At 41.9% G+C, this 27,807-nt stretch overlaps 1 protein-coding gene across 1 annotated transcript in view; it reads right to left on the bottom strand.

The window, feature by feature from the left end:
• Window positions 1-27,807, bottom strand: part of SGSM3 (small G protein signaling modulator 3) — a 51,158-nt gene that overhangs the window by 8,403 nt on the left and 14,948 nt on the right. Inside the window, exons 2-4 of the mRNA XM_047066809.1 lie at window positions 1,843-1,962; window positions 1,305-1,390; window positions 776-842 (exon numbers count right to left, since the gene is read on the bottom strand). Of these exons, the coding sequence (XP_046922765.1) occupies window positions 776-842; window positions 1,305-1,390; window positions 1,843-1,849 (160 nt within the window). The 5' untranslated portion in view covers window positions 1,850-1,962. The remainder of the gene's footprint in view (window positions 1-775; window positions 843-1,304; window positions 1,391-1,842; window positions 1,963-27,807) is intronic.

Here is a 27,807-nt window from a genome sequence, read left to right as displayed (position 1 = left end):
GAAATGGCCTAGGAGCTCACTTACATAAGAGTAGTTATAAAATGTTATGATAAATCCATTATAATGGCATATAATGCAACCACTGGAAAAAATGCTTTTAAAGAGGTCCTGGGATGCCTGGGTGGCTCAGTTGGACTCTTGATTTTGGCTCAGGTCATGATCCCATGGTTCATGGGTTCGAGCCCTGCATCGGGCTTTGCGTTGACAACGTGGAGCCTGCTTAGGATTCTTTTTGTCCCTCCCTCTGCCCCTCCCCTGTGTGTGTGTGCGGGCGCACGCACACACATACACACACACACACACACACACACTAAATAAACTCAAAAAAAAAATAAGTCTTAACTAACAGAAGGAATGCTATACAAGCAATATAAAAAATGAATAGATGACATAATTTTAGTTATGAAAAGTATATAAAGACACACACACAAAACCAGGAAAGGAATAAACTAAAATATCAGCAATTATATTTAGGTTGTGGGATTAGGAGTCACTTTGTTTTTATCTTTATACTTTGCTGTATTTTTCAACTTCACTAAATGAACATTATTGCTTTTATTATCAGATGTGAAGATCAATAAAATTAATCTAAGTTTAAAAAAATCAGAAGTTTCCATATACTTGTAACAGCATGCAGCACTGTTGATGAAGAAGCAGGTGAAACACCCAGAGCCCGGGTCACAGCTGCACAGTGAGAGTCACCAGAGCTGGAGCTCCAGGCGCCAACAAGATTACAAGAGACACCAGCAAGATTACACCAGGGGCTCCATCTTACCTTCCTTGTCCACGCGGAAACCGAACTCATCATAGGAGAACTCTGGTTGCTCCACTGACTCTTCCTTCTAGAACCACGATGAGGAAGAGTCAGTTGTATGGCCACAGGTCTGGCACCACAAATTCTGTAAAATGCCACCTACATTGCTGTCTGTTGAAATTCTACTGGCATTCAAGACTCAGATCAAAGGCCACCCTTCCTTGAAGCCTCTGTGGTTATCACTCAGCTACAGGGGCCACCACCCTCTCAAACTGACCTAGCATTTTCCTTGTTCTCCTTAGAGGTCAAAGATAATAAGATCAGGGTAAGAAACATTTTATGCATCTCTGCATCCTAATAACACTGGGCACACGATGCCATAATACTTTTCCTCCGACCTAATGACTGATTCCCAGAGGACATAGAGCTAAGATGCCATGTCTGATGGTGGCTTCTGAGCCTGAATGACCACAGGGGTGTGGCTACCCACTCCCAGGAAGCTACAGCAGTAGGTTGCCTTTGGCGCCACAGCCTGGGAGCAGAGCTGTACCTGCGTGGACTTGGCCAAGATCTCCTGGGGCCACATGCTTGGAGTCAGGGCTGAGAAGGGGCCACTGGCAGAAGGTGTGTGGCTTCCTAAAATCGAGGAGGACCAGGAATAGGAGATGAAGAAAATTCAGAGCATTCCGGGGAAAAATTCAAGTTGGGATCTCCCCCACTCCCCCCAACAAGGGCGCCCAACAGCAAAGGGACTGCACCATCTGAAGTGGGATGGTGAGGGAGGGGAAGAGACCTAGATGAGCAACTTTCTGGAGGAAGGAAAAGAAAAAAAGCCACATGTTACAAAACATAACCAAATTTCATCTCCTTGGCTCTTCCTCCACCCAAGTGTGAGGTTCGGGGATACTGGAGATCTGAGCAAAGTTATGGTAATCCTGTATGACCCGCAGGAGGACCTCCTCCTTTCTCCCACTCTTACCCTCAAAGGTCTGCCTGTTTCCATTCCACTGGATGGCCCTCCCAAGTGAGACCCTCCCCTCCCTCTGGGCAGCCTCTCACCCATCTCCAGCCCCGGGCCTGCCTCCCACCTGACATTGTGCAGAGAGGCAGGGCAAGTCTTCAGCAAATCCACACTCAGAAGGCTTCCTAGCCTATTATCATACAGCTGGAAGGCTCCTCAGGCTTCATCTGATCCAGAAACATTTGCCCTAGAAGGAGAGCAGAGGGGAAAGTCATTCTAATGCAGCCCCTCTGCTGGGTGTCTTTTCTACCCACCACTGTGATTTTGCTGGCTGAGGGGCAGTGAGAAGGAAAAGTCACACTTGAAAGAAAAGGTTCCTATTCTGACCATTTCATCTGAGAGGGGACACAGGATATGTTCCGAAGCAGCTGTTGATGTTTTCAACAGTTCTGTGAGCCAAGGGGAGTGTCCACTCAGTTCCCACTGTTGTTAAAGGAGGGAATCCTATATACAGACTTCCGGATGCCCTAGGCTCAGGCACATATTTCTTCCGAGAAGAGAAGAGAAGAGAAGAGAAGAGAAGAGAAGAGAAGAGAAGAGAAGAGAAGAGAAGAGAAGAGAAGAGAGAAGGAAGAGAAGAGAAGAGAAGAGAAGAGAAGAGAAGAGAAGAGAAGAGAAGAGAAGAGAAGAGAAGAGAGAAAAGAGAAAAGCAGCCACCACCCAAACCTCCATGAATAAGTTTCCCCGAGCCAGAATCTTTGAGGAACCATTCAGTAGAACACAAATTAGCTTCTGGATCAATGCCTCTAATTCACCTCAATACTGACATTTACAACATCACCCAGCCGTCCAGCTTTACCATATTTGTCACCAGCCTTGCAGCTGGGAAACCAAGAGACCACAATCTAATTTAGATCTCTCCTGCTGCCACTGAAACTCCTGCCTCCCTCCCTTTTATTGTCCTCTCACAAAATGAGGACTCAACAATAAAAAAGACAAAATGGGCAAAAGATCCACATATACATTTCCCCCAAAAAGAGATGTTAGTGGCCAAAGAGCAAGTGAAAGGCGCTGGACATCACTGCTCATCAGGGAAATGCAAATCAAAACCTTAATGAGATACCACCTCACACCCACTAAGATGGCTGTAACAAAAAGAAAGTGCTGACAAGGACGTGGAGAAAGTGGAACCTTACACATCCCTGGTGGGACTTAAAATATAAAATTAAGCAGCTGCTGTTGCAAACAGTCTGGCAGTTTGTCAAAAAGGTAAACACGGAGTTCCCACATGACCAGTAATTCCACTCCTATAGTTATTCACCCAAGAGAAATGAAAGCATGTCCACCCGGAAACTTGTACACGGATGTTCACCGCAGCATTATTCACTTTAGCCAAAAAGGAGAAAAAAGCCAACTGACGAATGGCTATACAAAATGTATGGACTGTCCATACAACAGAAAACTCTTTAGCTGTAAAAAGGGAAGTGAAGTATTGATACGTGCGGCCCTATCAACGAACCATGAGAATATTACGCTCAGTGAGGAGGCCGCTCACAAGAGGATGAATACTGTAGGATTCTATTCAAGTGAAATGTCCAGAAAAGGCAAATCCATAGGTAGAAAATAGGGTAGTGAGTGCCAAGCTTGGGGATGGGGGGAGCAGTGGGACTGCAGAGTGACTGCTAACAGGGTTTCCATTTGGGGAGAAGAAACATGTTCCGGAATATGGGATAGTGGTGACAGTTGCACAACAGTATGAAACACTAAAACCACTGAACTGTACACTTTAAAAATGGTAAATTTTATAGCATGTGAATTATATTTCAATTTTTAAAAATAAGAAAAAGCCATTGCCTGGCGTGTCCTCTCAATTTCTAACTTCCCATTTCTAACCTGCTCCTATTAGACCTAAAAAGAATCTGTTATTGAGCTTCAACAGAAATGCAGTTTCTGGAATAGCTTCTTCAGCCTTTTCTGAATATGAAGCCTTTTATTTCCAACTATGGAATGAAAGGCTTGGACTCTGTGAAATAAAAAGGAAGTAGCAATACGGAGAGGTGGCTGAAATATTTTAGGACAAGCTGCCTTCCAGTTTTTTAAATCATGTTCACCCAGACCCAGACCTAAAAGAAACATCTGCTTTTGTCAATTTTTCAGGTGGCCATTGCTGTTCTGGCCCACAGAACTTCTCCAGGCTCTCTGCCACAGAATTCTGGTAGGCCAGAAGGGTCAGGTGACTGAGAAAGAAGCAAAAAAGAAAAGCAAAGGGAACTTTTGAGAAAACATCACCCCACAGGTCCTTAGCTCAAGCCTATGCTCACAGTGGCCATGTGAAAAAAGTCCCCATTCTCTTCAAAGACCTATCTGCAAATCTGGGGGCAAGAGTCATCTCGTAGCAAGTGCAGCTCAACTGGTCACTAACCTCCACCCCTGCCTCAGACTCACCCTGACCATGCCACATTTGGCCTAAATGCCCATCAGGGAGGCCTTGCTGCCCAACTGGGAGAGCTGCTTCCAGACAAGCTCCACTGAGAGCCAGATGGCAGAACCTGCTTCCCTAACAGGTCAGCTGTCCTAGCCTTGCCTGTTCTGCGCAAGGACGGTAATGAGAACCGAATGTCTTCCTTCAGTGTAACAGATATGTAGGGCCTGGTTTCAATCAGAGTTTTGTGCTGGATAGAACATTACATATTTTTACATTAAAGGGACTGAGAAGTTTTAAAATCATGTCATCATTTAATCCTTGTAACATGTTTTGAAGTAGATGCCTCTATTCGTTATACAGAAAAAATTAGCCTACAAAAGACCCACGTACAGTTTTCCAAACAGACTCCAATAATGTAGCCTCCTACAAAACCATGCTACCTCCCATCTGGCCTGGTGCATTGATGTCACACAGCCACCAGCTAGATCATCACCAGCATCCTCATCACTGACACCACAGAGGTAGTGATTTGGTTGTTTTTTTTCTGGAGGGACAGAGAAAGTGTGAAGGAAGCGGGTGTTGCTTACAGTGGAGGAAATGAGCTGTCTCCAGCTGTGGAGAGCCAGGGAGACAATTCCGACCTTGACCTGCCTCCCACTCATTCATTCACTCAACAAGCATTTACTGAGCACCACCACAACCCAGGCATGTTTTTTTGTTGTTGTTGTTTCTTTTTGTTTAAGTTTACTTATTTTGAGAGAGAGAGTGAGCACAAGCGGGGGCGGGGCAGAGAGAGAGAGAGAGAGAGAGAAAATCCCAAGCAGGCTCTGTGCTAGAGCCTGGAGCGGGGCTCATTCCACGAAGCATGAGATCATGGCCTGAGCAGAAACCAAGAGTCGGATGCTTAACAACTGAGCCACCAGGCGTCCCCGGGCATGCCGGGCACGGTTCTAAAGGCTGAGATGCAACAGCAAAAATCCCAAGTCCCAGCTGTTACATTACAGTAGAGAATCAGACAAAAAACACAGAAATAGCTGAGCCAGATCATGACAACTTCAGGACTGTAAGAAAAATAAATCAAGGTAACGTGTAGAGAGTATAGAAGAGAGAGGCTATGTATAATAAAGTGGTCAGGAAAAAACTTTTGAGGATAAGGGGACATCTGAGCAAAGACTAAAGAAGGAAGTGAAGGCTCAAGTCCTATCTGAGGGAAAAGGGAGACAGGCAGAAGGAACAGCTGGTGCCTCTGAGGCAGGAACATAATTGGAAGGCTGAAGCAGAAGCAAGGCAGCCGGCAGGCTGGGGACCAGGAAGGAAGAGCAAGAGCAAACCCGAGTGGGAGACACGGCAGGAGTCACAGTCTCAGGGAGTATCTTATTCTCAGGGAGTTGGGACATCACAGCAGGGTTCTGCACAGAGGGGAACCTGAATCTGACTTAGGTTTTAAAAGCTCTCTGGCTGCCGTGCAGAGGCAGGAGTGCCACTGGTGGGAATGACGTTGGCTTCACTACAGTGGGACCAGCAAGAAATGGTCAAATTCTAAATACACTTTAAAGAGGCTCTGCAATAATATGCGTATGCCACATCTCCCGCCAACTGCCCTTGAGTCTCCAAGTTCCCAGTAGAAGCCGGATATGATATTGCTAAGCTGGGCAGGCAGGTTTTTCCTGCCTCTGGTCACTATGGCAACTTCCTGAAAGCAGCCATCTGGGAGTTGGTGGAAGCAGCTAAGAACTTAGCCACGTCACCAGCTGCCCTGCTGTTGTCACAGGGGTACAGAGGCAGAAAGAAACTTTTGAAAAACAGGATTGATGCAAGCAACTTTGAGGTGCCACAGAAGGATTTCTTTTTAATTAAATTTACGTGCTTAAAGGAATCTTTTTACTCTGCCTCCAGTGTATTTCTCCCTAGTTTGCAAATCCTACAATTTCCTGAAAGGCAAATTTTGTTCACAAAGCAAAGACTGAGATGAACCTGTAAATCTGTGTGTGTTAGGAAGGAGATTTTGTCCTTCCTCCACTCTTGACCTTCTATCCTAGTTTTCTTGACAATACAGCAGGGTTGCCACAATTGCAGAGGTGGTCATACATTTGCCAGGGAACACGAAAGCCCAGAGCAGCAAAAGCAGAAATATTTGTATTCTAAAGGGGCTGAGATCCCGAAGGCTGTTTTTCTCTGTGAAAAAATGATAGGACACCGAAAACTCTTGGTAACAACTAATTGGGAGGGAGAGGTGCAAGGGCAGGGAAGTCCAAGAAAGGCTGGTGTAAGAGGATAATGTAGCTACTACAGACGCTTTAAAAAGTAAAATCTTAGGGGCGCCTGGGTGGCTCAGTCGGTTGAGCGTCCAACTTCAGCTCAGGTCACAATCTCAACAGTCTGTGAGTTCGAGCCCCGGGTTGGGCTCTGTGCCAACAGCTGGGAGCCTGGAGCCTGCTTAGGATTCTGTGTCTCCCTCTCTCTCTGCCCCTCCCCCGCTCATGCTCTCTCTCTCTCTCTCTCTCTCTGTCAAAAATAAATAAACATTAAAAAAAAAAAAAAGTAAAATCTTAAAGACCTAAATGTGAAACATGAAACCATGAAACTCCTAGAAGAAAACACAGGCAGTAATTTCTTTGAAATTGGCCTTAGTAATAACATTTTTCTAGATAGGTCCCCTGAGGTAAGAGAAACAAACACAAAAATAAAACTATTGGGACTACACAAAATAAAAAACTGTGGGGCGCCTGGGTGGCTCAGTCGGTTAAGCGTCCGACTTCAGCCCGGGTCACGATCTCGCGGTCCGTGAGTTCGAGCCCCACGTCGGGCTCTGGGCTGATGGCTCAGAGCCTGGAGCCTGCTTCTGATTCTGTGTCTCCCTCTCTCTCTGCCCCTCCCCTGTTCATGCTCTGTCTCTCTCTGTCTCAAAAATAAATAAACGTTAAAAAAAAATTTTTTTTTTTAAAAATAAAAAACTACTGAACAGCAAACAATCAATAAAATGAAAAGGCAACCTACTGAATGAGAGAAGACACTTGCAAATGGTATATGCAATAAAGGGCTAGTATCCAAAATATATAAAGAACTTGCGCAACTGAACACACAAAAAAAGGCAAATAATATGAATTAAAATGGGCAGAGAACCTGAATAGACATTTTTCCAAAGAAAACATACAGACGCCCAACAGACAAACAGAAAGATGCTTAACATCACTCACTATCAGGGAAATGTAAATCAAAACCACAATGAGATACCACCTTACATCTGTCAGAATGGGTAGAATCAAAAAGACAAGAAAAATAACAAGTGTTGGCGAGGATGTGGAGAAAAAGGAATGCTCCTGCAGTATTGATGCAAATGCAAACTGGTGCAGCCACTGTGGAAAACAGTATGGAAGTTCCTCAAAAAATTAAAGATAGAAATACTGTATGATCCAATAATTATACTACTGGATATTTATCCATAGAAAACAAAAAATTTCATTTGAAAAGATATATGCAGGGGCACCTGGGTGGCTCAGTCGGTTAAGCGCCCGACTTCGGCTCAGGTCATGATCTCACAGTTTGTGGATTCAAGCCCCACGTCAGGCTCTGTGCTGACAGCTCAGAGCCTGAAGTGCTTCAGATTCTGTGTCTCCCTCTGCCTCTGCCCCTACCCCACTCGTGCTCTGTCTCTCAAAAATGAATAAACGTTAAAAAACATTTAAAAAAAAGATATATGCACTCCTATATTTACTGCATTATTTGCATTATTTACATTGCCAGGATAGGCAACTCAGATGTCCATCGACAGATGAATGGATAAAGATGATACTGAGGTGCCTGGGTGGCTCAGTCAGTTAAGTGTCTGACTCTTGATGTCAGCTCAGGTCATGATCACAGGGTTATGAGATCAAGCCCTGTGTCAGGCCCCATGCTAGGCATGGACCTGCTTAGGATTCTCTCTCTCCCTCTCTCTCTGCCCCTCTCCCACTCATACATGCTCCCTCTCTCTCTTAAAAAAAAAAAAAAGAAGAAGAAGAAGATGTACTGTTCACACACATGCACACACACAATGGACTACTACTCAGCCATAAAAAGGATAAGATCTTGCCATTTGTGACAGCATGGAGAGACCTAGAGGGTATTACACTAAGTGAAATAAGCCAGAGAAAGACAAATATCAGATGACTTCACTTTTATGTGGACTCTAAAAAACAAAACAAGCAAACAGACAGAAAGCAGAAACAGACCCATAAATACAGAGAACAAATTGTTGGTTGCCAGAGGTGAGGGAGGTGGGGGGTGGGCAAAATGGGGGAAGGGGAGTGGGAAATGCAGGCTTCCAGCTATGGGATGAATAAGTCATGGGGATGGAAAGTACAGCACAGGGAACACAGTCAGTGGTATTGTAATGGTGATGTATGACAGATGGTAGCTGTGGTGGGCACAGCATAACATGTGCAACTTGTCTAATCGCTATGTTGTACGCTTGAAACTAATATAACATTGTATGTCAACTATACTTCAATAAAAAAACCAGACAATAAATGATCAGTGGTACATGAACATTTTATTGGAAAATATTTTGAGTACTTTTCTCAAGGTAGGGTACAGAAACATTGGGATTCTTACTGGTTTTTCTTACTGGCTTCTCTTCCTCAGCATACCTCTAAAATGTATGTGGGCTCCACCCTCGGCCCTTGCTTTCCTTACTCAGAGCTATTCCGGCAACCTCATGTACTGTCCAAGCTTCACAACCACTCTTTCCTCTGAGGACACCTTTCCCCCAAGCTCCAGGCTCCTATTTCCAGCTGCTTCCTTCTGCCAACATTATCTTTCTGAAATGTAAATCTGATCCCTGATCTCCTGCTTAACTCACACCTAGAATAAGGGCCACATTCTCTAACAACACAAGGTCCTACACCACCTGCTTCTACCTCTCTCTCCCCACATCTACCTTACACTACAGTGATGCTGGTCTACCCCTATCAGCTGCCCAAATGTCTCCATTCTTTAATGAACAGTGGTCTTCTCCTTTTGTCAGGTAGACTCCTATTTGTAACAACTCGACTGAAACAACACCTTGTCATAGAAAGAAGCCTTCTGTAGTAACCAGCCTCCAAGATGGCCCCAAATGATTCCACCCCCTGGTATTCACATCCTTGTGTAGGTCCTCTCCACACTGAACTCCAGCTAACCTCTGAGACCAATCAATACAGCAGCAGTAACCATGTATAACTTCCAAGGATAGGCCATAGATGGCATTGCAGCTTCCACCTTGGTCTCTTGTATCACCTGCTCTGGCGGAAGTCAGCTGCCATGCTGTGAGGACACCCAAGAAGCCCCATGGAGAGGCGCCAACTTCGCAAGCCACTTAAGTGAGCCACCTTGGAAGCAGATCCCCTAGTCCCAAGCTTTCAGATGACTGCAGCTCCAGCCCAACATCTAACAGCAATGTCATAAGAGACTCTCTCCTCTCATGAGCCACAATCTCCCAACCAAGATGCTCCTGAATTTCTGACCCATAGAAACTGTTAAGAGATAATAAATGATTATTTTTGTTTTAAGCCACTAAGTTTTAGGGTGATGTGTATGCATCCAAGATAACTAATATACCTTCATGTCTCTTCTCTGCCTTTAGCTGAGGTTCTCTCCCTGTGCTCCTATAAAGCCTTGTGAATAAGTCTATCACAGCACTTATCCCATAGCATTTTTATCCCTTTTTCTTTTTTGGCCAAATGACCCCACAAAACTAGACTGCATCTTGCTTCCCTCTGTATCCCTGGCACTCAGAAGTCTCTCAATAAACATTTATCTAATATGTTAGATAAATAAGACGAATGAAAGAACAACAGCAAATGGAAAAAAAAGTAAATAGAAAAAAAAGTAAAAACATTTCATACCATGGTAATAACTGGTATTTTATTTATGCCATATTCTCCCTTCTTCTGGGTGTCTGGAAAATAGCAACCTCCCTACCACACTAACCCCAAACTTTTGAAACTGCTTCCCTTACTCACTTTTTTCCATCTACATAATTCTGGGAAGCTGTTTACATTTATGTGACTTCATCTCTCTGACCCTAGTTGATTGGTTCTGGGTGAACACAGATGTGAAATGGACCAATCATACAACTCAACTGCTATTGCCAAACATGATGAGACCAGGCATGAGTGTCTTTCCCAAAATAGCCTAATAAATCCCTTCTCGGAGGTTTTGAATTTGAGACCCAGAGAGCCAAGGAGATCAGACCCTTTGGTGATGGAAGCATTCATATACATACAAACACACATGAATATATATATATATATATATACACATATATATATGTATGTATAACTATATGTATTTACATATATATGTACATAAACATACATAAACTATTTTTTTAAGTTTGAGAGAGAGAGAGAGAGCATGAGCAAGGGAGGGACAGAGAGAAAGAGAGAATCCCAAGAATCCCAGGGCAGAGCCTGACATGGGGCACAAACCCACGAATTTTGAGATCATTACCTGAGCCAAAATTAAGAGATGGACACTCAATGATTGACTGAGCCACCCAGATGCCCCCATAAAACTATTTTTTTAAATATAATACTCAGGGGCGCCTGGGTGGCTCAGTCAGTTAAGCATCTGACTCTTGATTTCAGCTCAGGTCATGATCTCAGGTCATGTGAGATCGAGACCTACATCAGGCTCTGCACTGACAGTGGGAAGCCTGCTTGGGATTCTCTCTCCTTCTCTCTCTGCCCCTCCCCTGCTCGTGCGTGTGTACACACTCTCTTAAAATAAATAAAATCTTTAAATAAATAAATAAATAAATAAATAAATAAATAAATAAATAAATACAATACAATACAATACAATACTCAAGGTGCCTGGCTGGCTCAGTCAATAGGACATGTGGCTCTTGGTCTCGATTATCATAAGCCCCATACTGGGCATGGAGCCTACTTAAAAAAATAATGATGAAATAAAATACTCAATGCTGTAAAAACTAGTTTTGTGAAAGAAAATTAGTTCGGGGCACCTGGATAGCTAAGTCGGATAAGTGTCTGACAGGCTCAGGTCATGATCTCATGGTTCGTGAGTTCAGACACTGCATTGGGCTCTCTGCTGTCAACACAGATCCCACTTTGGATCCTCTGTCCCCCTCTTTCTCTGACCCTCCTCTCTCTGTCTCTCAAAATAAATAAACTTAAAAAAAAATTAGTTCACTCATGAATTGCTATAAATTGGTATGTTCCCTTGGGAATGGAATACCCATAAATATTTTCATACTCTTTGATCCAGTAAGTTCCTCCTGGAAATGTAAAGAAACAATTCAATAGGGGTGCCTGGGTGGCTCAGCTGGTTGAGCGTCCGACCTCGGCTCAGGTCATGATCTCATAGCTCGTGGGTTTGAGTCCCGCGTTGGGCTCTGTGCTGACAGCTCAGAGCCTGGAGCCTGCTTCAGATTCTGTGTCTCCCTCTCTCTCTGCCCCAACCCACTCGCATTCTGTCTCTGTCTCTCTCAAAAATAAATAAACATCAAAAAAAATTTTTTTTTAATTCAATAGAAGCAAAACAGTGTGTGCATGAAAATGTTTACTTCAGCATTTTGATATAATGACACAATAAAATGTGACTCAATCATTTCAAATTCCAACTATGGACTTCCACATCTGGCCAAGACAGTTACAAGGATTGGATTTACTTTCCCAACTTGAGCTAAAACAGAAAAATACATGAAACAATGGTTTTCAGACATTGGAAGACAGGCAGCACAGGACAGTGAGCCCTGAGACAGAGAAAACAAATCATCATCCCAGTTCCCACCTGGATAGTTTGCCGGCTGGCCCAGGACACAGAGTGGAGAGCTAGAGGAGGCCAAAGGAGAGCAAAGACATGGAGAAGGGAGGCTTGCACAGAACTTGCAAAGAACTCCAGAAATCTGCAGAGGGTGTTCCCAATCTTCATCTGAATACTGGTCACAGCATGTGTGTGAGGAAAGTACCCAGGGTTGGCAAAAGAAAAACCTGAAAGGAAAATGAGGAATACCTGAAGCTCATCCCACTGGGTCATCACAATGCATTCTCCCTTTTATACATTGTGGAATGCAATTTGCTAAAACTAAGTTGAGAATATCTGGATCTATGCTGATGAAGGACATATGATCTGTTTTCTTTCCTAGTAACGCCTTTTTTGGTATTGATGTCAGGACAATATTTGCTATAGGATGATTTGGAAAGTAGTCCCTCCCTTTCAATTTTCAGGAAGAGTTTGTGTAGAAGCTGGTATTACTTCTTCCTTAGATGTTAAGTAAAAATCACCAATGAAATCTTCTGTGCCTGGAGTTTTCTTTGTGGAAAGGTTTCCAACTACAATTTATTTAATAGTGATGAGGTGATTCAGATTATCTTTTTCTTCTTGAGTGAGATTTGGTAGTTTGTGCACTTTCAAGGAATCTGTCCATTGTTTAAGTTGTTGAATTTACTGGTGAATTTAATGCAAAGTATGCAGAAGAACGGGGTGGGGGGGGAGTCATAGATAACAAAGATAACAACAGAAATCAGTGAAGTGGACACAAAAATATAGAGGAAAAATCAGTGAAACTAAAATTTGCTCCTTAGCGAAGATCAATAAAATCCATAAACCTCTGAAAAAAGTGAGAAGACAGAGATTACCAATATCAGGAATGAAAGAGGATATATCACTACAGATCCCAGAAACAGTAAAAAGATAATAAGAGAATATTATGAACATTTCATGTAAGTTCCACAATGCATAAAAAGAACAACACCATCAAGACCAATTGGGATTTGTCTTGGGAATGCAAGACATGTTCAATATTTAAAAATCAATCAATGTAATTAAGTGTAGCAACAGCCTAAAGAAGAAAAACTATGTTTATCTCAACAGATACAGAAAAAAATATTTGATAAAAGGCAATATCCATTCATGATTTAAAAAAAAAATCTCAATAAACTAGTCATAGAAGAAAACTTCACTTAATAAAGGAGATCTACAAAAATCCTACAGATGGGGAGCCTGGGCAGCAACTCTTGGTTTTGGCTCAGGTCACAATCTCATGGTTCATGAGCTCAAGTCCCACATTGAGCTCTGGGCTGACAGCTTGGAGCCTGGAGCCTGCTTCAGGTTCTGTCTCCCTCTCTCTCTGCCCCTCCTCTGCTTGCATTCTGTCCCTCAAAAATACATTAAAAAAAATGTTTTTTAATCCCACAGTTATTTATTTTTTATGTATTTATTTATTTTTATAAAAATATTATTTTATATATATAAATAATATATAAATATAAATACATAAAATATATAATATAATATATAATATATATTGATTATATTATATACTAATATATTACATATTACATATTAATATATTATAATATATAATACATAAATAACATAAATAATATAAATATATTATTATACATATAAATATATTTTTTATTTATTTATTTTTATTTATTTACTTTTTTATTCTGAAACAGATAGAGTGGGGGAAGGGCAGAGGGAGAGGGAGAGTGAGAATCCCAAGCAGGCTCCACACTGCGAGTGCAGAACCTGATGTGGGGCTCGAACCCACAAAACTGTGAGATCATGACCTGAGCTGAAATCAAGAGTCAAACGCTGAACCGACTGAGACAACCAGGTGCCCCTACAGTTAACATCTTAATAATGAAAGACTGAATGCTTTACCCTTAAGACTGGGAACAAGGAAAGGATGCAACATAATTCTAATCAAAATCCTGGGATTTCTTGGAGAAATTGACAAGTTGATTCTAAAATTTAAATGAATGAGCAAAGGAATCAGAATACTCAAAACAATTTTCAAAAAGCAGAAAGCTGGAGGGGCGCCTGGGTGGCTCAGTTGGTTAAGTGTCTGACTTCGGCTCAGGTCATGATCTCACGGTTCATGGGCTCAAGCTCTGCATCGGGCTCTGTGCTGACAGCTCAGAGCCTGGAACTGGCTTCAGATTCTGTGTCTTCCTCTCTCTCTGCCTTTCCCCTGCTTGCACTCTCTCTCTCACAAAAATAAACATTAAAAAAATTTTAGAAAAAAAAAAGCATAAAGCTGGAGAATTCACACTACTTTATTTCTATACTTATTATAAAGCTGCAGTACAGTGTGGCACTGGCAAAAGGACAAACACATAAAACAATGGAACAGAACAGGCAATCCAGAAATAGACCCATACATATTGCCAATTAATGTTATGGTTAAACTGTGTTTCCCCAAAAAAGGTATGTTGATGTCCCAACCCTCGATACCTCAGAATGTGACCTTATTTGGAAACTGGGTCTTTACTAATTTAACCAACTTAAGATGACATCATTAAGGTGAGCCCTAATTCAATATGACCGTTGTCCTTATAAAAATGTGGACACAGACCTACAGAGAGGTAAGACAATGTGAAGAGACACAGGGAGAACATTATGTGAAGCAGAGACTAGAATTACGCTGTAACAAGCCAACAAACATCTGGGGCTACCAGAAGCTGGAAGAGGCAAGGAAGGATCCTTCCTCTACAGGTTGCAGGATAAGCATGGCCCTAATGACACCTTGATTTCAGACTTATGGCCTCCAAAATTGTGAAATAATATTACTGTCGTTCCGAATCAGACAGTTTGTGATACTTTACTATGGCAGCCATAGAAATGAATGCAATTAATTTTCAGCAAAAATACATATGCAATCCAATGGAGAAAGAAGAGTCTTTGCAACAAACGGTCCTAAAAAAACTGGACAGCCATCTGTAAAAAATTAACCTTAATCCATACCTCACACCACATACAAAAAAATTAACTCAAAATGGATCGCAGACCTAAATGTAAAACCCAACACTAAAACTTCTATTTTTTTTTTTTTTAAGTAAGCTCTAGGCCCAACACAGAGCTCAAACTCATAACCCCGAGATCAAGAGTTGCATGCTCTATGGACTGAGTCAGCTGGATTCCCTGAACACTAAAACTTCTAGAAGAAAACAGGAAAAAATGTTTATGACCTTGATTAGGTGAAGATTACTTAGATTTTACTCTAAAAGCATGATATATCAAAGAAAAAAGGTGATAAATTGTGTTTTCAAATCACATATCTGATTAAGGACATGTATCTAGACTATCAGGAATTCTCAAAACTCAGTAAGCAAAAAAACAAGCAACCCAATTTAAAAAAGGAGGGGCAGAGATTCAAACAGAAACGTTTTTAAGGGCAGCTGGCTGGCTCAGTTGGAAGAGCAGGAGACTCCAGATCTTTTTTTTTTTTTTAATGTCTATTATTTATTTATTTTTTTTTTTAATTTTTTTTTTAAGGTTTTTTATTTATTTTTGGGACAGAGAGAGACAGAGCATGAACGGGGGAGGGGCAGAGAGAGAGGGAGACACAGAATCGGAAACAGTCTCCAGGCTCTGAGCCATCAGCCCAGAGCCTGACGCGGGGCTCGAACTCACGGACCGCGAGATCGTGACCTGGCTGAGGTCGGACGCTTAACCGACTGCGCCACCCAGGCGCCCCTATTATTTATTTTTGAGAGAGAGAGAGACAAAGTGCAAGCAGAGGAAGGGCAGAGAGAGGGGGAGATAAAGAATCCGAAGCAGGCTCCAGGCTCTGAGCTATCAGCACAGAGCCTGACACAGGGCTCCAACTCACGAACCGCGAGATCATGACCTGAACCGAATTCAGATGCTTACCTGACTGAGCCACCCAGGTGCCCCCTGAGACTCCTAATCTTGAGTTTGCGAGTTCAAGCCCTACATTGGGTGAGAGGCTACTTAAATGAATAAAAAGAAACATTTTCAAATTATATATACAAATGACAAGTATGTGGAAATATACTCAATATCATTACTCATTAGGGAAATGCAAATTAAAACCACAATATTACCACACACATATTAAATGACTGAAGTAAAAAAAAAAAAAAAAAAAAAAAAAAAAAGCTAAACACTAACACCACCAAAACCTGACAATATCAAGTGCTGATGAGGATGCAGAGCTACTAGAACTCCCCTACGTTGTTGGTGGGAATGCAAAATGGTACAGTAATTTTGGAAGTTTCTTATAGAGCTAAACATAACATAAAACAACCCAACAGTCCTACTCCTGGGTATATTTATCTAAGTGAAATGAAAATTTTTGTTCATCAAAAAAATCTGTATGTAAATGTTTACAGCGGCTTTATCCATGATTGCCAAAATCTGAAAACCACCCAATATCTTAACTGGTAAATGGATAAAGAATTGTGATAAATCCATATAATGGGTTACTAATCAGCAAAACAAACAAAATAAAATAAGCAACTACTGACACACTCGACAACAGACAAACTTCAAGTGTATTATGCTAAAGGAAAGAAGTCAGATTGAAAAAGATACATACGGCAGGATTCCTGCTTTAGGACGTCCTGGAAAGAGCATACTATATATAGGTACAGAAAACAGACCAGTAGTTTCTACAGGATGGGGGTAGGGGGAAGAGTTAACTATATAGTTACACAGGGTAATTTGTGGGGTGAGAGAAATTCGGTATCCCGATTGTTGGCAATTCCGTAATTGTACGTTATCTGTCAGAGCCTGCAGACTTGTACACTAAAAGGAATGAATTTTATCATATGTAAATTATACCTTAGTAACATAAAAGAAGAAAAAAAACATTATGCTTAGTGAAAAAAGCCAGACACAACAGTATAAAAATTCCAATTATTGGGACTAAGCAATATGGATACTATTTATGATCTAACATTACATGAAAACACTATAATGCAGGATGCGCACCCAGAAATATGTAAATTCTTCAGTCATTCACTCCCTAAATATTTCTCCAACACATGTTATGTGCTAGGACAACAATGATTTACAGCCTAGAGGGGAAAATCAAACAGAAACAAATAAACAGATGGACAAATAAATGAGAATTCCCAAATGTGGGAGGTACTCTGAATAAAACAAAAGGCTGATGTGATATAGAATCCAAGGAAGGAATCTCTGAAGTACTGTTTGGGTTGATAACTGAAGGACAGGAAGCTAGCCTTGCAAAGATCTAGGAGTGGAGAGTCATAGGACAGAAAGAATGACAAATCCAAAGGCTCTGAGGTGGGTAAGACCTTGGAGGGACAAAAAAGAGCCCAGTATAACTGAAACATGATGAACAAGAGAGACAAAGTTAAGAGGGAATGGGAAGGTCTACCTCTGTGCTGACAGCCTGGAGCCTAGAGCTTGCTTTGGCTTCTGTGTTTCCCTCTCTCCCTGCCCCTCCCTCACTTGTGCGCTCTCGCTCTCTCTCTCTCTCTCCCTCAAAAATAAACATTAAAATTAAAAAATAAAATAAAAATAAATGTTTCTCAGATATCCAGTTGGAAAAGATAAGTAGGGGGCTGGATATACAAGTGTACATCTTCATGGAACTGTCAGAACTAAAGAGATAAATTTGGGAGACTTTCATTCATCTATCCAATCAACAAAAAAATTTTCTGAGCAACCACTATGTGCCAAACACTGTTCCATGTGCTAGGGAGACAGCAATAAAACAAGACAGACAAAACTCTTGCTCCTGTGAACCTGCAGCTTCCTTATCTGTAAAAGGGGATGACAAATGAGAAAATGTAAGTAAATACTTATAATACCTGGCACATAGTATGTACTTAGTAGATGCCAGCTATTAACATTAGTGACAGAAAAAGACAATTAGTAAATAAGTGAGTAAGATAATTTCAGAGTAATAATACATACTATGAAAAAAAACCCCACAGAATAATAGGTTTCAGAGTGATAGGTAGGGGCAGACGGGCTATTTTTGAGGAGTGGTCAGAGAAGGCCTGAGGAGATGACATTTCAGCTGACACCACAGAGATGACAAGGAACCAGTTCTGCAGAGACCTAGAAGGACAGCCCAAGCAGAAGAAATGGCTCATGCAAGGGTCTTAAAGAACTAGAGTTTATTACACTGGAGAAGTAACAGGCTAGTGTGTCGGAGGTAGAACGATGAGGGGGGAAATAGCAGACAGCTCTGGAGAGGCAGACAGGAGCTAGCTTACAGAGGGCCTTCTACCCATGGTAAAGATTTCATTTTAATGGGAAGCCACTGGAGAGCTTTGAGCAGGGGCATGACCTGGTCTGACTCATGTTTTAAAGAAATCACACTGGCTGCACTGGCTGCTGTGTAAAGAATGAACTACAGAAGGCCTAAGGATAGAAGCTATTATAGTTACCCAGGAAAGAGATAGTATCTCTGACTAAAGTAGTTGAGATGGTGACAAGTAACTAGATTCTGGATATAATGTGGAGGTGGAGAAGTAGATAACAGAAATAAAGAGTCAATGACAACTCCTAGATTTTTTACCTGAGCAACTGTGCAGGTCCTATTAATCAAGATAAGGAAGACTATGGGGGAGAGCAAGTTTCAGGTTTAGAAATCAAGAGATCTGCTTTGGTCATGTTAAGTCGAGATGCCTATTAGCCCTCTAAGTGGAGATGTCAGTTAGGCAATTGTGTATATGAGTATAAAGTTCACAGACGTCAAAACTACAGGTGTGAATCTGGGAATCATCAGGACTAGCTGTCCCGGCCAAGGAGAGAATGCAGAGTAGGGGGTCTAGAACCAAATCCTGGAACATTCCAACACTTAGAGGTTAGGCAGGAAAGGAACAGGAAATAAGATTTGAGGGGTGGCCAGTGAAGTAGAAGGAACACTAGTAGTGTGTGGTGCTGTAGAAACCAAGAGGAGGAGGAAGAGGAAGAAGAGGAGGAGGAGGAGGAGGAGGAGGAGATGATGATGGTGATGATGATGATAATCAGTGTCGTGTACCACCCAGAGGTAAAGTGGTAAGAGGACAGAGAATGGGTCGCTGGTTCTGCAAGCTGGAGGTTTTTGGTGATCTTGACAAGAGTTTTAAGGTTTAATGGTGAAGGTGACAGTCCAATTAGAGTGAGCTGAAGAGAGAACAGAAGAAAAGTGGAATCATCAGCATCAAGACAGTACATGATTTAAAATACAATAACTGGACACCTGGGTGGCTCAGTCGGTTAAACATCCGACTCTTGATCCCGGCTCAGGTCATGATCTCACAGTTCGTGAGATAGAGTCCTGCGTCCAGCTCTGCACTGATAGCACGACCCCTGCTTGGGATTCTCTCTCTCTACCCCTCCCCTGCTCATGCTCACGCTCTTTCTCTCTCAAATAAATAAACAAAACAAAATGTGAGATAAATTTTTTTAAAAAGCATAAGTGGGAAAAAAAGTGCAAATATCAGAAATAGCTTATCTATAACTGTGAAAAAGATCTCCTTCTCTTCTCATTTGTAGCTAACACTTTACTAACACTGCTCAGCATGAATCTGACATCTTAGCAACCTGTGAAGTCAGGAACTCCCCAAGCTGCTAACAGGTAAGTCTGTCATTTTTCAAGTTACTGTAACAAGTTTCCCCCCAGTAGTTTAAGTAATCACTGGAAAAACAAGTGACAACACTTTAACAGTCAAGTTTCCAAGGCACCATTTTTCCTTGTTGTTGTTTTGCTGTTTTTAAAGCCTAAACCAAATCCCCAGGTGTGACTTCACCTGGGGCTGTAGTTGCTTTCTATTATATTCAAGTATAACACTTTCCAAAGGCAAAGACACGGAAACCATTTTAGTGATTTTTTTAAAGTTTATTTGAGAGAGAAAGCGTGAGCAGGGGAGGAGCAGAGAGACGGAGAGAGAGAATCCCAAGCAGCCTTTGCGCCACCAGCACAGAGTCCATTGCAGGGCTAAAATCCATGAACTGTGAGACCATGACCCGAGCCGAAACCAAGAGTCAGAATGACGGAGCTACCCAGGCACCCCACCACTGAAAGCATTTTAAAGGAAAAAAGATGCTTATAAACCAGGAGACTAGAAAAGTACAGCAATTGTAAAGTGGGCTGTAAGGGGAAAATGCTATTTCCAAATCCAAAAACTTTTACAGAAATATTTCCCTGTCCCCTGAATTTCTCCACAGTTCATGCACCTGGTCCCCAGCCACAACCTAAGCTGGGGTCTGGTGGGACACTGGCTGTTAGAGCCCAAGGCTCAGGAGCGCTTCTTTCCAACACCTCTGAGCACTCTGAACAGAATCAATTCTTTTCCAATGAGAATACAGTCAGACACAAACACAAATGATAAACTTAAAACTATAGCAGGATAAATTTGGGTTCCAGGTCAGGAGAAAATCTCTAGAGTATAAACACAGTCACTGGGTTTCTCTTGGGAAGTTCTGCACTCTTCTCTGACTTTTGTACTTATGCAACATTAATGGAAATCAAAATTTAAAAAAATTCTGTCACAAATCTGCTACTCCAATAAGTCATTTTCTTCCCTTCTGTGTTCTTAGTTTTTCTCTATATATGCACAGTTCTAACAATACATATTTTAAAATATTTTTCTGTACTGAGCACTAAATTACCAAAAATTTCCCCAGTAACCAGAGTTTTTATATCCATATATTCTGTAATTGACTTATCTAGTTATCTGTTGTTACAGCTGAGCACCTAACAGCAAAATCTGCAATAAAAACAATTCTATGAGAAACTCTCCCTTTGAAAATTGTTTAAATGAAATTAATGAATCTGTCTCATTTGGGAGAGGATTTGGATTTTTGAAGATTTGCCTTTTCTACTCTAAAGTGTCAACTTTTGTATTATAAAGGTGCAATCATCAAGATAGTATGGTACTGGCACAAAAACAGAAACTCAGATCAATGGAACAGAATAGAGAACCCAGAAATGGACCCACAAACTTATGGCTAACTAATCTTTGACAAAGCAGGAAAGAATATCCAATGGAAAAAACACAGTCTCTTCAGCAAATGGTGCTGGGAAACTGGACAGCAACATGCAAAAGAATAAACCTGGACCACTTTCTTACACCTTACACAAAAATAAACTCAAAATGGATGGAAGTCCTAAACATACGACAGGAAGCCATCAAAATCCTAGAGGAGAAAACAGGCAACAACCTCTTTGACCTCGGCTGCAGCAACTTCTTACTTGACATGTCTCTGGAGGCAAGGGAAACAAAAGCAAAAATGAACTACTGGGACCCCATCAAGATGAAGAGTTTCTGCGCAGCAAGGAAACAATCAGCAAAACTAAAAGGCAACTAACTGATGGAATGGGAGAAGATATTTGCAAATGACATATCAGGTAAAGGGTTAGTATCCAAGATCTATAAAGAACTTATCAAAATCAACACCCATAAGAAATAATCTAGTGAAGAAATGGGCAAAAGATATGAATAGACACTTTTCCAAAGAAGACATACAGATGGCTAACAGACACATGAAAGGATGTTCAACATCACTCATCATCAGGGAAATACAAATCAAAACCACAATGCTCCTGGGTGGCTCAGTTTGTTAAGCATCCAACTTTGGCTCAGGCCATGATCTTGAAGTCCATGAGTTTGAGCCCCACACTGGGCTCTGTGCTGACAGTTCAGAGCCTGGAGGATTCTGTGTCTTCCTCTCCCTCTCTGCCCCTCCCCTGTTCACATTCGGTCTCTCTCTCTCTCAAAAATAAACATTAAAAAAAATTTTAAAAAACCCACACAATGAAATACCACCTTGCACCTGTCAGAATGGTTAAAATTAACAACTTAGGCAGCAACAAACGTTGGTGAGAATGCAGAGAAAGAGGAACCCTTTTGCACTGTTGGTGGGAATGCAAACTGGTGCAACAACTCTGGAAAACAGTATGGAGGTTCCTCAACAAAACAAAACAAAACAAAACAAAACAAAACAAAACAAAACACACAACTACCCTATGATCCAGCAATTGCACTACTAGGTATTTATCCAAAGGATACAAAAATGCTGATTTGAAGGGGCACATGCATCCCAATGTTTACAGCAGCACTATCAACAATAGCCCAAGTATGGAAAGAGGTCAAGTATCCATCGACTGATGAATGGATAAAGAAGATGTGGTGTGTACACATACGATGGAATATTACTCAGCGATCAAAAAGAATGAAATCTCACCATTTGCAATAATGTGGATGGAACTAGAGTGTATTATGCTAAGCAAAATAAGTCCAAGAAAGACAAATATCATATGATTTCACTCATGTGGAACTTAAGAAACAAAACAGATGAACATAGAGAAGGAAAGCAAAAATAAGATAAAAACAGAGAGGGAGACAAACCATAAGAGACTCAAATGCAGAGAACAAACTGAGGGTTGCTGGCAGGGTGTTGGGTGGAGGGATGAGCCAAATGGGCAAGAGGGATTAATGAGGGCACTTGTTGGGATGAGCACTGGGTGTTATATGTAAGTGATGAATCACTAAATTCTATTCCTGAAATCATTACACTTTATGTCAACTAACTTGGATTTAGTTTCTTAAAAATAAAAAATAAAAAAAATAAAGTGTCAGCTTTGTAAACAGAAATCGAGGTATGAGATTAGGTTAATAACAGATTATTCGTATTAGAGTTTAATATGATGCCATTTGAAGCAGTTAACCTAATGACCCCTATACTTAAAATTTTACAATATTATAATTATAGCACAGTGAGGAATTACTATTTTAATAGTTGGTTCCAGAATGCCTCCCAGAGTTGGGGGGGGGGGTGGTTAATCTTTGTTTTGAAAAATACCTTGATAAGCTCCACACATTAAAGTGGAAGGTAAATCTTGAAGGAGTGGAAGAATTGACAGATCTGTCAATTGCTGAGCAAAAGAAGAAATGAACAGAAATATGGAAGCAGGGGAGAACAGAACTAGAGGCAGCCTAGACTATAAAGAGGAGGGGAAGAGAAGTCCAAAAACAAGGTGAGGAGCTGCATCCTTTAGAACAAAGGGACCGATGAGACATTAACACTCAGTGTGCCTGTGGGCTGGGCGATCTGGAGGGTGAGGACAGTATGCCTCTTCAGGAAAGGACAATCTAAACCCCAAGTGAAGTTGTGTTCCTGCAGGGTAAAACCCCTTTGCCATCCCCTATCTTCAGTAAAGCCTGCCTTACTCCTAAGAGCCTCGAAGGTTGTTTGGGGAATAACCAATGGAAAGGTCTAAAAATAGGGATAATTGGGGCGCCTGGGTGGCTCAGCTGGTTAAGCATCTGACTTTGGTTCAGGTTATGACCCCCAGCTCATAGGTTCGAGCCCCACATCAGGCTCTGTGCTGACAGCTCAGAGCCCAGAGCCTGCTTTGGATTCTGTGTCTCCCTCTCTCTCTGCCCCTCCCCGGTTCGTGCACTCACTGTCCCTCTCTCTCTCTCAAAAATAAATTTTAAAAAGTTTAAAAATAGGGATAATAATTCCTACTTTATAGAGTTTTCATGAAGATTAAATGGGTTAAGTTTGAAAAATCTGGGGGAGGGTGTTGGAATTCCCACATAATGGGCGTATAGGGCTTGTGACCATTTTATTAAAATTTCAAGATAAGTGATTTCAGCTGATCATGTAATGTAAAAGTTTTATTTATCTCATTTCCTTAGATTGGTATACAAAATAACTACTTTTTGAAAATATAAGCTATATTCCAGGGGCACCTTGGTGGCTCAAATGGTTAAGCATCCTACTCTTGATCTCCGCTCAAAACTTGATCTCAGGGTCATGAGTTTAAAGCCCTGTGTTGGGCTCTGCACTTGGCATGAAGCCTACTTTAAAAAATAATAATAAAAATACAAGCTACCTTTCGACAATATCATAGAGTTTATGGCTCCCTAACTTTACAATGTTGTTCCCTCCCCTTAAATAATCCCAACCAGTGGTTCTCTAACTGTGGAGTGCATCAGAACCATCTGGAGGACTTTTCAAAACCCAAAAGGCTGAATTTCTTTTTTAAGATTTTATTTTTAAGTAATCTCTACACCCAACACGGGGCTCAAACCTACAACTCCAAGATCAAGAGTCATGTGTTCTACTGACTGAGCCAGCCAGGTGCTATCCATAAAGCTAAATTTCTGCATCTGAAGGTCTGAGCAGAGCCTGAGGCTGTTCCTTTCTTACAAGTTCCCAGGTCATGTTGATGCTGTGGTACAGGGAACACACTTTGAGAACGACTGAGCTAAACCACCCTTTGACCATTCTTTCGAATTCTAGCTCAGATGCAACCTCCTTGAACACCTTTCCTTCCAACCTTCATGCCCTCTACCCCCCTTCTCTGATAAAACTAATCATTGTACCTACTGTTTATTTCATAGTATACTGTAATTTATATATGTACACATCTGCCCTATATCTATCTGGTACCTAGCCCAGGGCTTGACCCGTGGCAGGTGTTGACTGTTTGAGGAGGGGATACCAAACTCCTGGAAGATACCCACATACAACAAACTCCTTTGTACATTCCTGTGCTGGGCTTCTTCTGCTCCCTCTGCTTGCAACACCCTCCACTTTACCTGACTCAAGGCTTAGCCCAAACATTTCCTCCTCCAGGAAGCCCTCTCTGACACTCCCTCTGCCTCAGGTTTGTGTCAGGTGCCCCTTTTCCTGTCTGTCTATAACATATCATACAACATATTTAATATACTATCTATAACATATCTATAACATTTATCTTCGTAATAGCTACCACTCACTGAAGGCTTTCTAAGTGCCAGGAACTCTAATAAGCAGAACTGGATTAAAATCTTTGGAGACTTTTGGTCAAGCAACTCCCACTTCTGGAAATTTATCCCATACCTCAGGAAAATGACTCCTACAGAAGCACACTCCCTACAGCATTGTTTGCGATGGAAAAATATTAGAAAACCTCAATATCCATTAGTAGGGAAATGGTTAAGTAAGTTACACTGCAACTATATAACGGAACAGTGTGCAGCTCTCAAAAAAGAGAATGGATCCGCTATTTATGTACTGACAGGGAATGAGCTCCAAGATACGTTGCTAAGTGAAAAAAGCAAGGAGCAAAACAGTGACAAGAATGGTAAACATCTATACAAAAACGAGGAAATTTTCACATAAGACTTAGAAGGCTGCCTGTGAGAGAAACTGGGTGGCAGAGAGACTTTTTACTTAAATACCCCTTTGTACCTTTTGAATTTTGAACTATTTGAATGTGTTACCTATTCAAACAAGCATGAAAAAAAATTAAAGACCTTTAGAAAGCCATAGAATAGAAAGGTTAAGGTGCTCCCCTATTTAATCAATATAAAAATAAAAATGAGTATGAGGAAGTCTAACAACATTTAGCTTTTTTCCAAGATGACTTTTGCTATTTCTATGAAATGTCTCATGCCAAGCTATTTCCATTTCCTCTTTGCATTTTGTGTCTCTGCTTTATTAGCACCCTCAGTATGTGCCTGATCTATTAAAGGTCAATCCACAGCAGATGTTCATTAGATCTGGTGACAACACTCTAGTTCTTACAGTACAGGGTGTGCAAGGGTTGTGACCCTTCGGTTTTCCCCCCGCCTTGCTGGCTGCTCCTCTTGAGTCCTTTCCTGGTTCCTCCCCTGCCAGTTCTCAAACTGCCGTCATGTTCTGTCCTAGATCCTCCTCCAGTTTCCTGCACACTCACGGGCTCTCATGGCTTCGGTTCACACCTACAAGCAGATGATCCAGTTTCCATCCCACAACATATTTCTCCCCTAAATTTCAGGCTGGCACATCCAGCTGCCCACTGGACCACTCTGCCACAGTCCTCAAAATACCATGCTCTCAAATGAAGTCCTCATGAACTCTGCCCCCCTCCGGTGGTCCCTATCTGAGGAGACCGGCATGACAACCTATCCACCACTTTCTCCAGCCAGAACTGGACCTCATGATTAATGAATTCTCCTTCATCTTCCTCCCACTTCCACCCTTCAAATCTTAGGTCTTTCCTAATGTTTTCTGAAATTTCCTGTTTCTCTCCAAACTTTGTCACTTCTCAGTTGGGGCTGTCATATTTTTCACTATCATGGTTTTTGGTTTTTACAAGTCTCTCAACTGGGGATCTCTACCTCCAGTCTTGGCCCCGTGCCCCACACCCCATCTGTACTCTGCAGCCAGAGAGGTCCTTTTAAGATGCAACTGATCATTTCCTTCTCTTTCAAACCTTTTTGCTTCCTTCTGACTTTAGGAAAAAGTCCGACCCTGCATGACCTAGCAGTCCCACTCACCATTCCAGCCTCATTTCTCAACATGCACCTCTCACTCGCCCTCAGCACATGCACCATGCTCCAGCCAGAACATCTTTTCTCAGACCTCAGAACCCCCAGATTTCTCTCACAGCATGCTGCTAAATCAATTACTCTTCAGTATGTAAAAAAAAGTCTTGAAATGTGGGCCCCACCAAACACCACGATAAGGCAGCTGGCGGTGCTAATCTTCTAACTTGGCCCCGTACTTCAATCATCCTTGTTGAAAACATGTTTATTATTCACCTCACCCTTTATCTCCCTTAGAGCTGAAGACATGTGAGGTGAAGACCCACTATCTCATCTGCATTTGTCAACTGCCTTCCCCCAAACTGGCATCAGGAGCAGAGTGGTGACTTCAGTAATCAGTTCTATCTTGAGCTGCACTCCTGCGCCCACAGGCTTACAGCTGGACTGCTGTAATATTTTCTTTGTGACCAGAGAGAGAGGGTGCTCTTTTAGGCAACAGTTAGGTGCGATTGTGCAAGGCAGAGCACAGACTGTGGAAACACAGGGCAGGGGAACAGGAACCTCACCCCAGCATCCCGCACAGAAATTCCAGTTAAATGCAGCTCTCCTATGCAGACTTCTGACCCATGCTAGGCTACTCTAGGTCTTTCCATAAAACAATTAATCATCTGAAGCAGTCTGGTCACTTCCCTGAGTCCCTTCCAGGAACATTCTCCTAGGATTTACAGCCTGGCAGTACCCAGGATGGTGATAAGGAAAGCAAAAGCAAAGTACTACTCGAACCTTCTCTCAGTCCCACTATGAAGGGCAGGGGGCGGGGGTAACAAACACTCACCAGTAAAAGTCAGACAAATAATGGTTAGCTACCTGCAACTCAGGCAGCTCTGAAATACAGCAGACACAAGTTTCTGAGGAAGTAAAGCCCCTTGAGGGCTGTCAAAAAAGGCTCCTGAAAAATTTATATTTAAATTGTTAACATAGGAGCATATGGCACATAAAAGGAACAAGACAGATGGTTAGCAAAGTTCCTATTTCTCATATAATTAAACCATAGAGGTCAACAAACTGCTTTATCTGTTTTTGTTGTTGTTGTTTTAGAGCGAGAGAGAGAGAGTATAAGCACCAGTGGAGAGGGCACAGGGAGGGAGAGAGAGAATTCCAAGCAGACTCCATGCTTGGCGAGGGGCCCAATGTAGGGCTCGATCTCACAACTGTGAGATCATGACCTGAGCTGAAATCAAGAGTCGGACACTTAACCAAATGAGCCACCCAGGCTCCCCAGCAAACTGCTTTAAGTCATTTATTTGGCCAGACTATAAAATTATAGTGGGAATTTCTCATTTGCAGATATGAAAATACCTACATAATAACTCTAAAGTATGGTAATCCACTCCTATTTACTTTGTGGCAGTGAGTGGATGGAGGTATTAGAAAGAAGGTACCAATGAAAGAAGGAATGATGTATTTATTGAGTATTTAACATACTGCTAAGAAACGAGATAAAACCAGGGCTCAGGAAGGTTAAACATCTTGCCCATGTCACACACTGAGCCAGGACTGTGTACTAAGCTGTCCCTCTAGGGGCGCCTGGGTGGCGCAGTCGGTTAAGCGTCCGACTTCAGCCAGGTCACGATCTCGCGGTCCGGGAGTTCGAGCCCTG

The sequence above is a fragment of the Lynx rufus genome, unplaced genomic scaffold (genome assembly GCF_022079265.1).
Source record: "Lynx rufus isolate CCGP_SWC_20201006 ecotype Redwood Valley unplaced genomic scaffold, mLynRuf1.p SCAF_7, whole genome shotgun sequence".
Lineage (NCBI taxonomy): Eukaryota > Metazoa > Chordata > Mammalia > Carnivora > Felidae > Lynx > Lynx rufus.
This window is presented reverse-complemented; position numbering and strand designations above follow the sequence as displayed.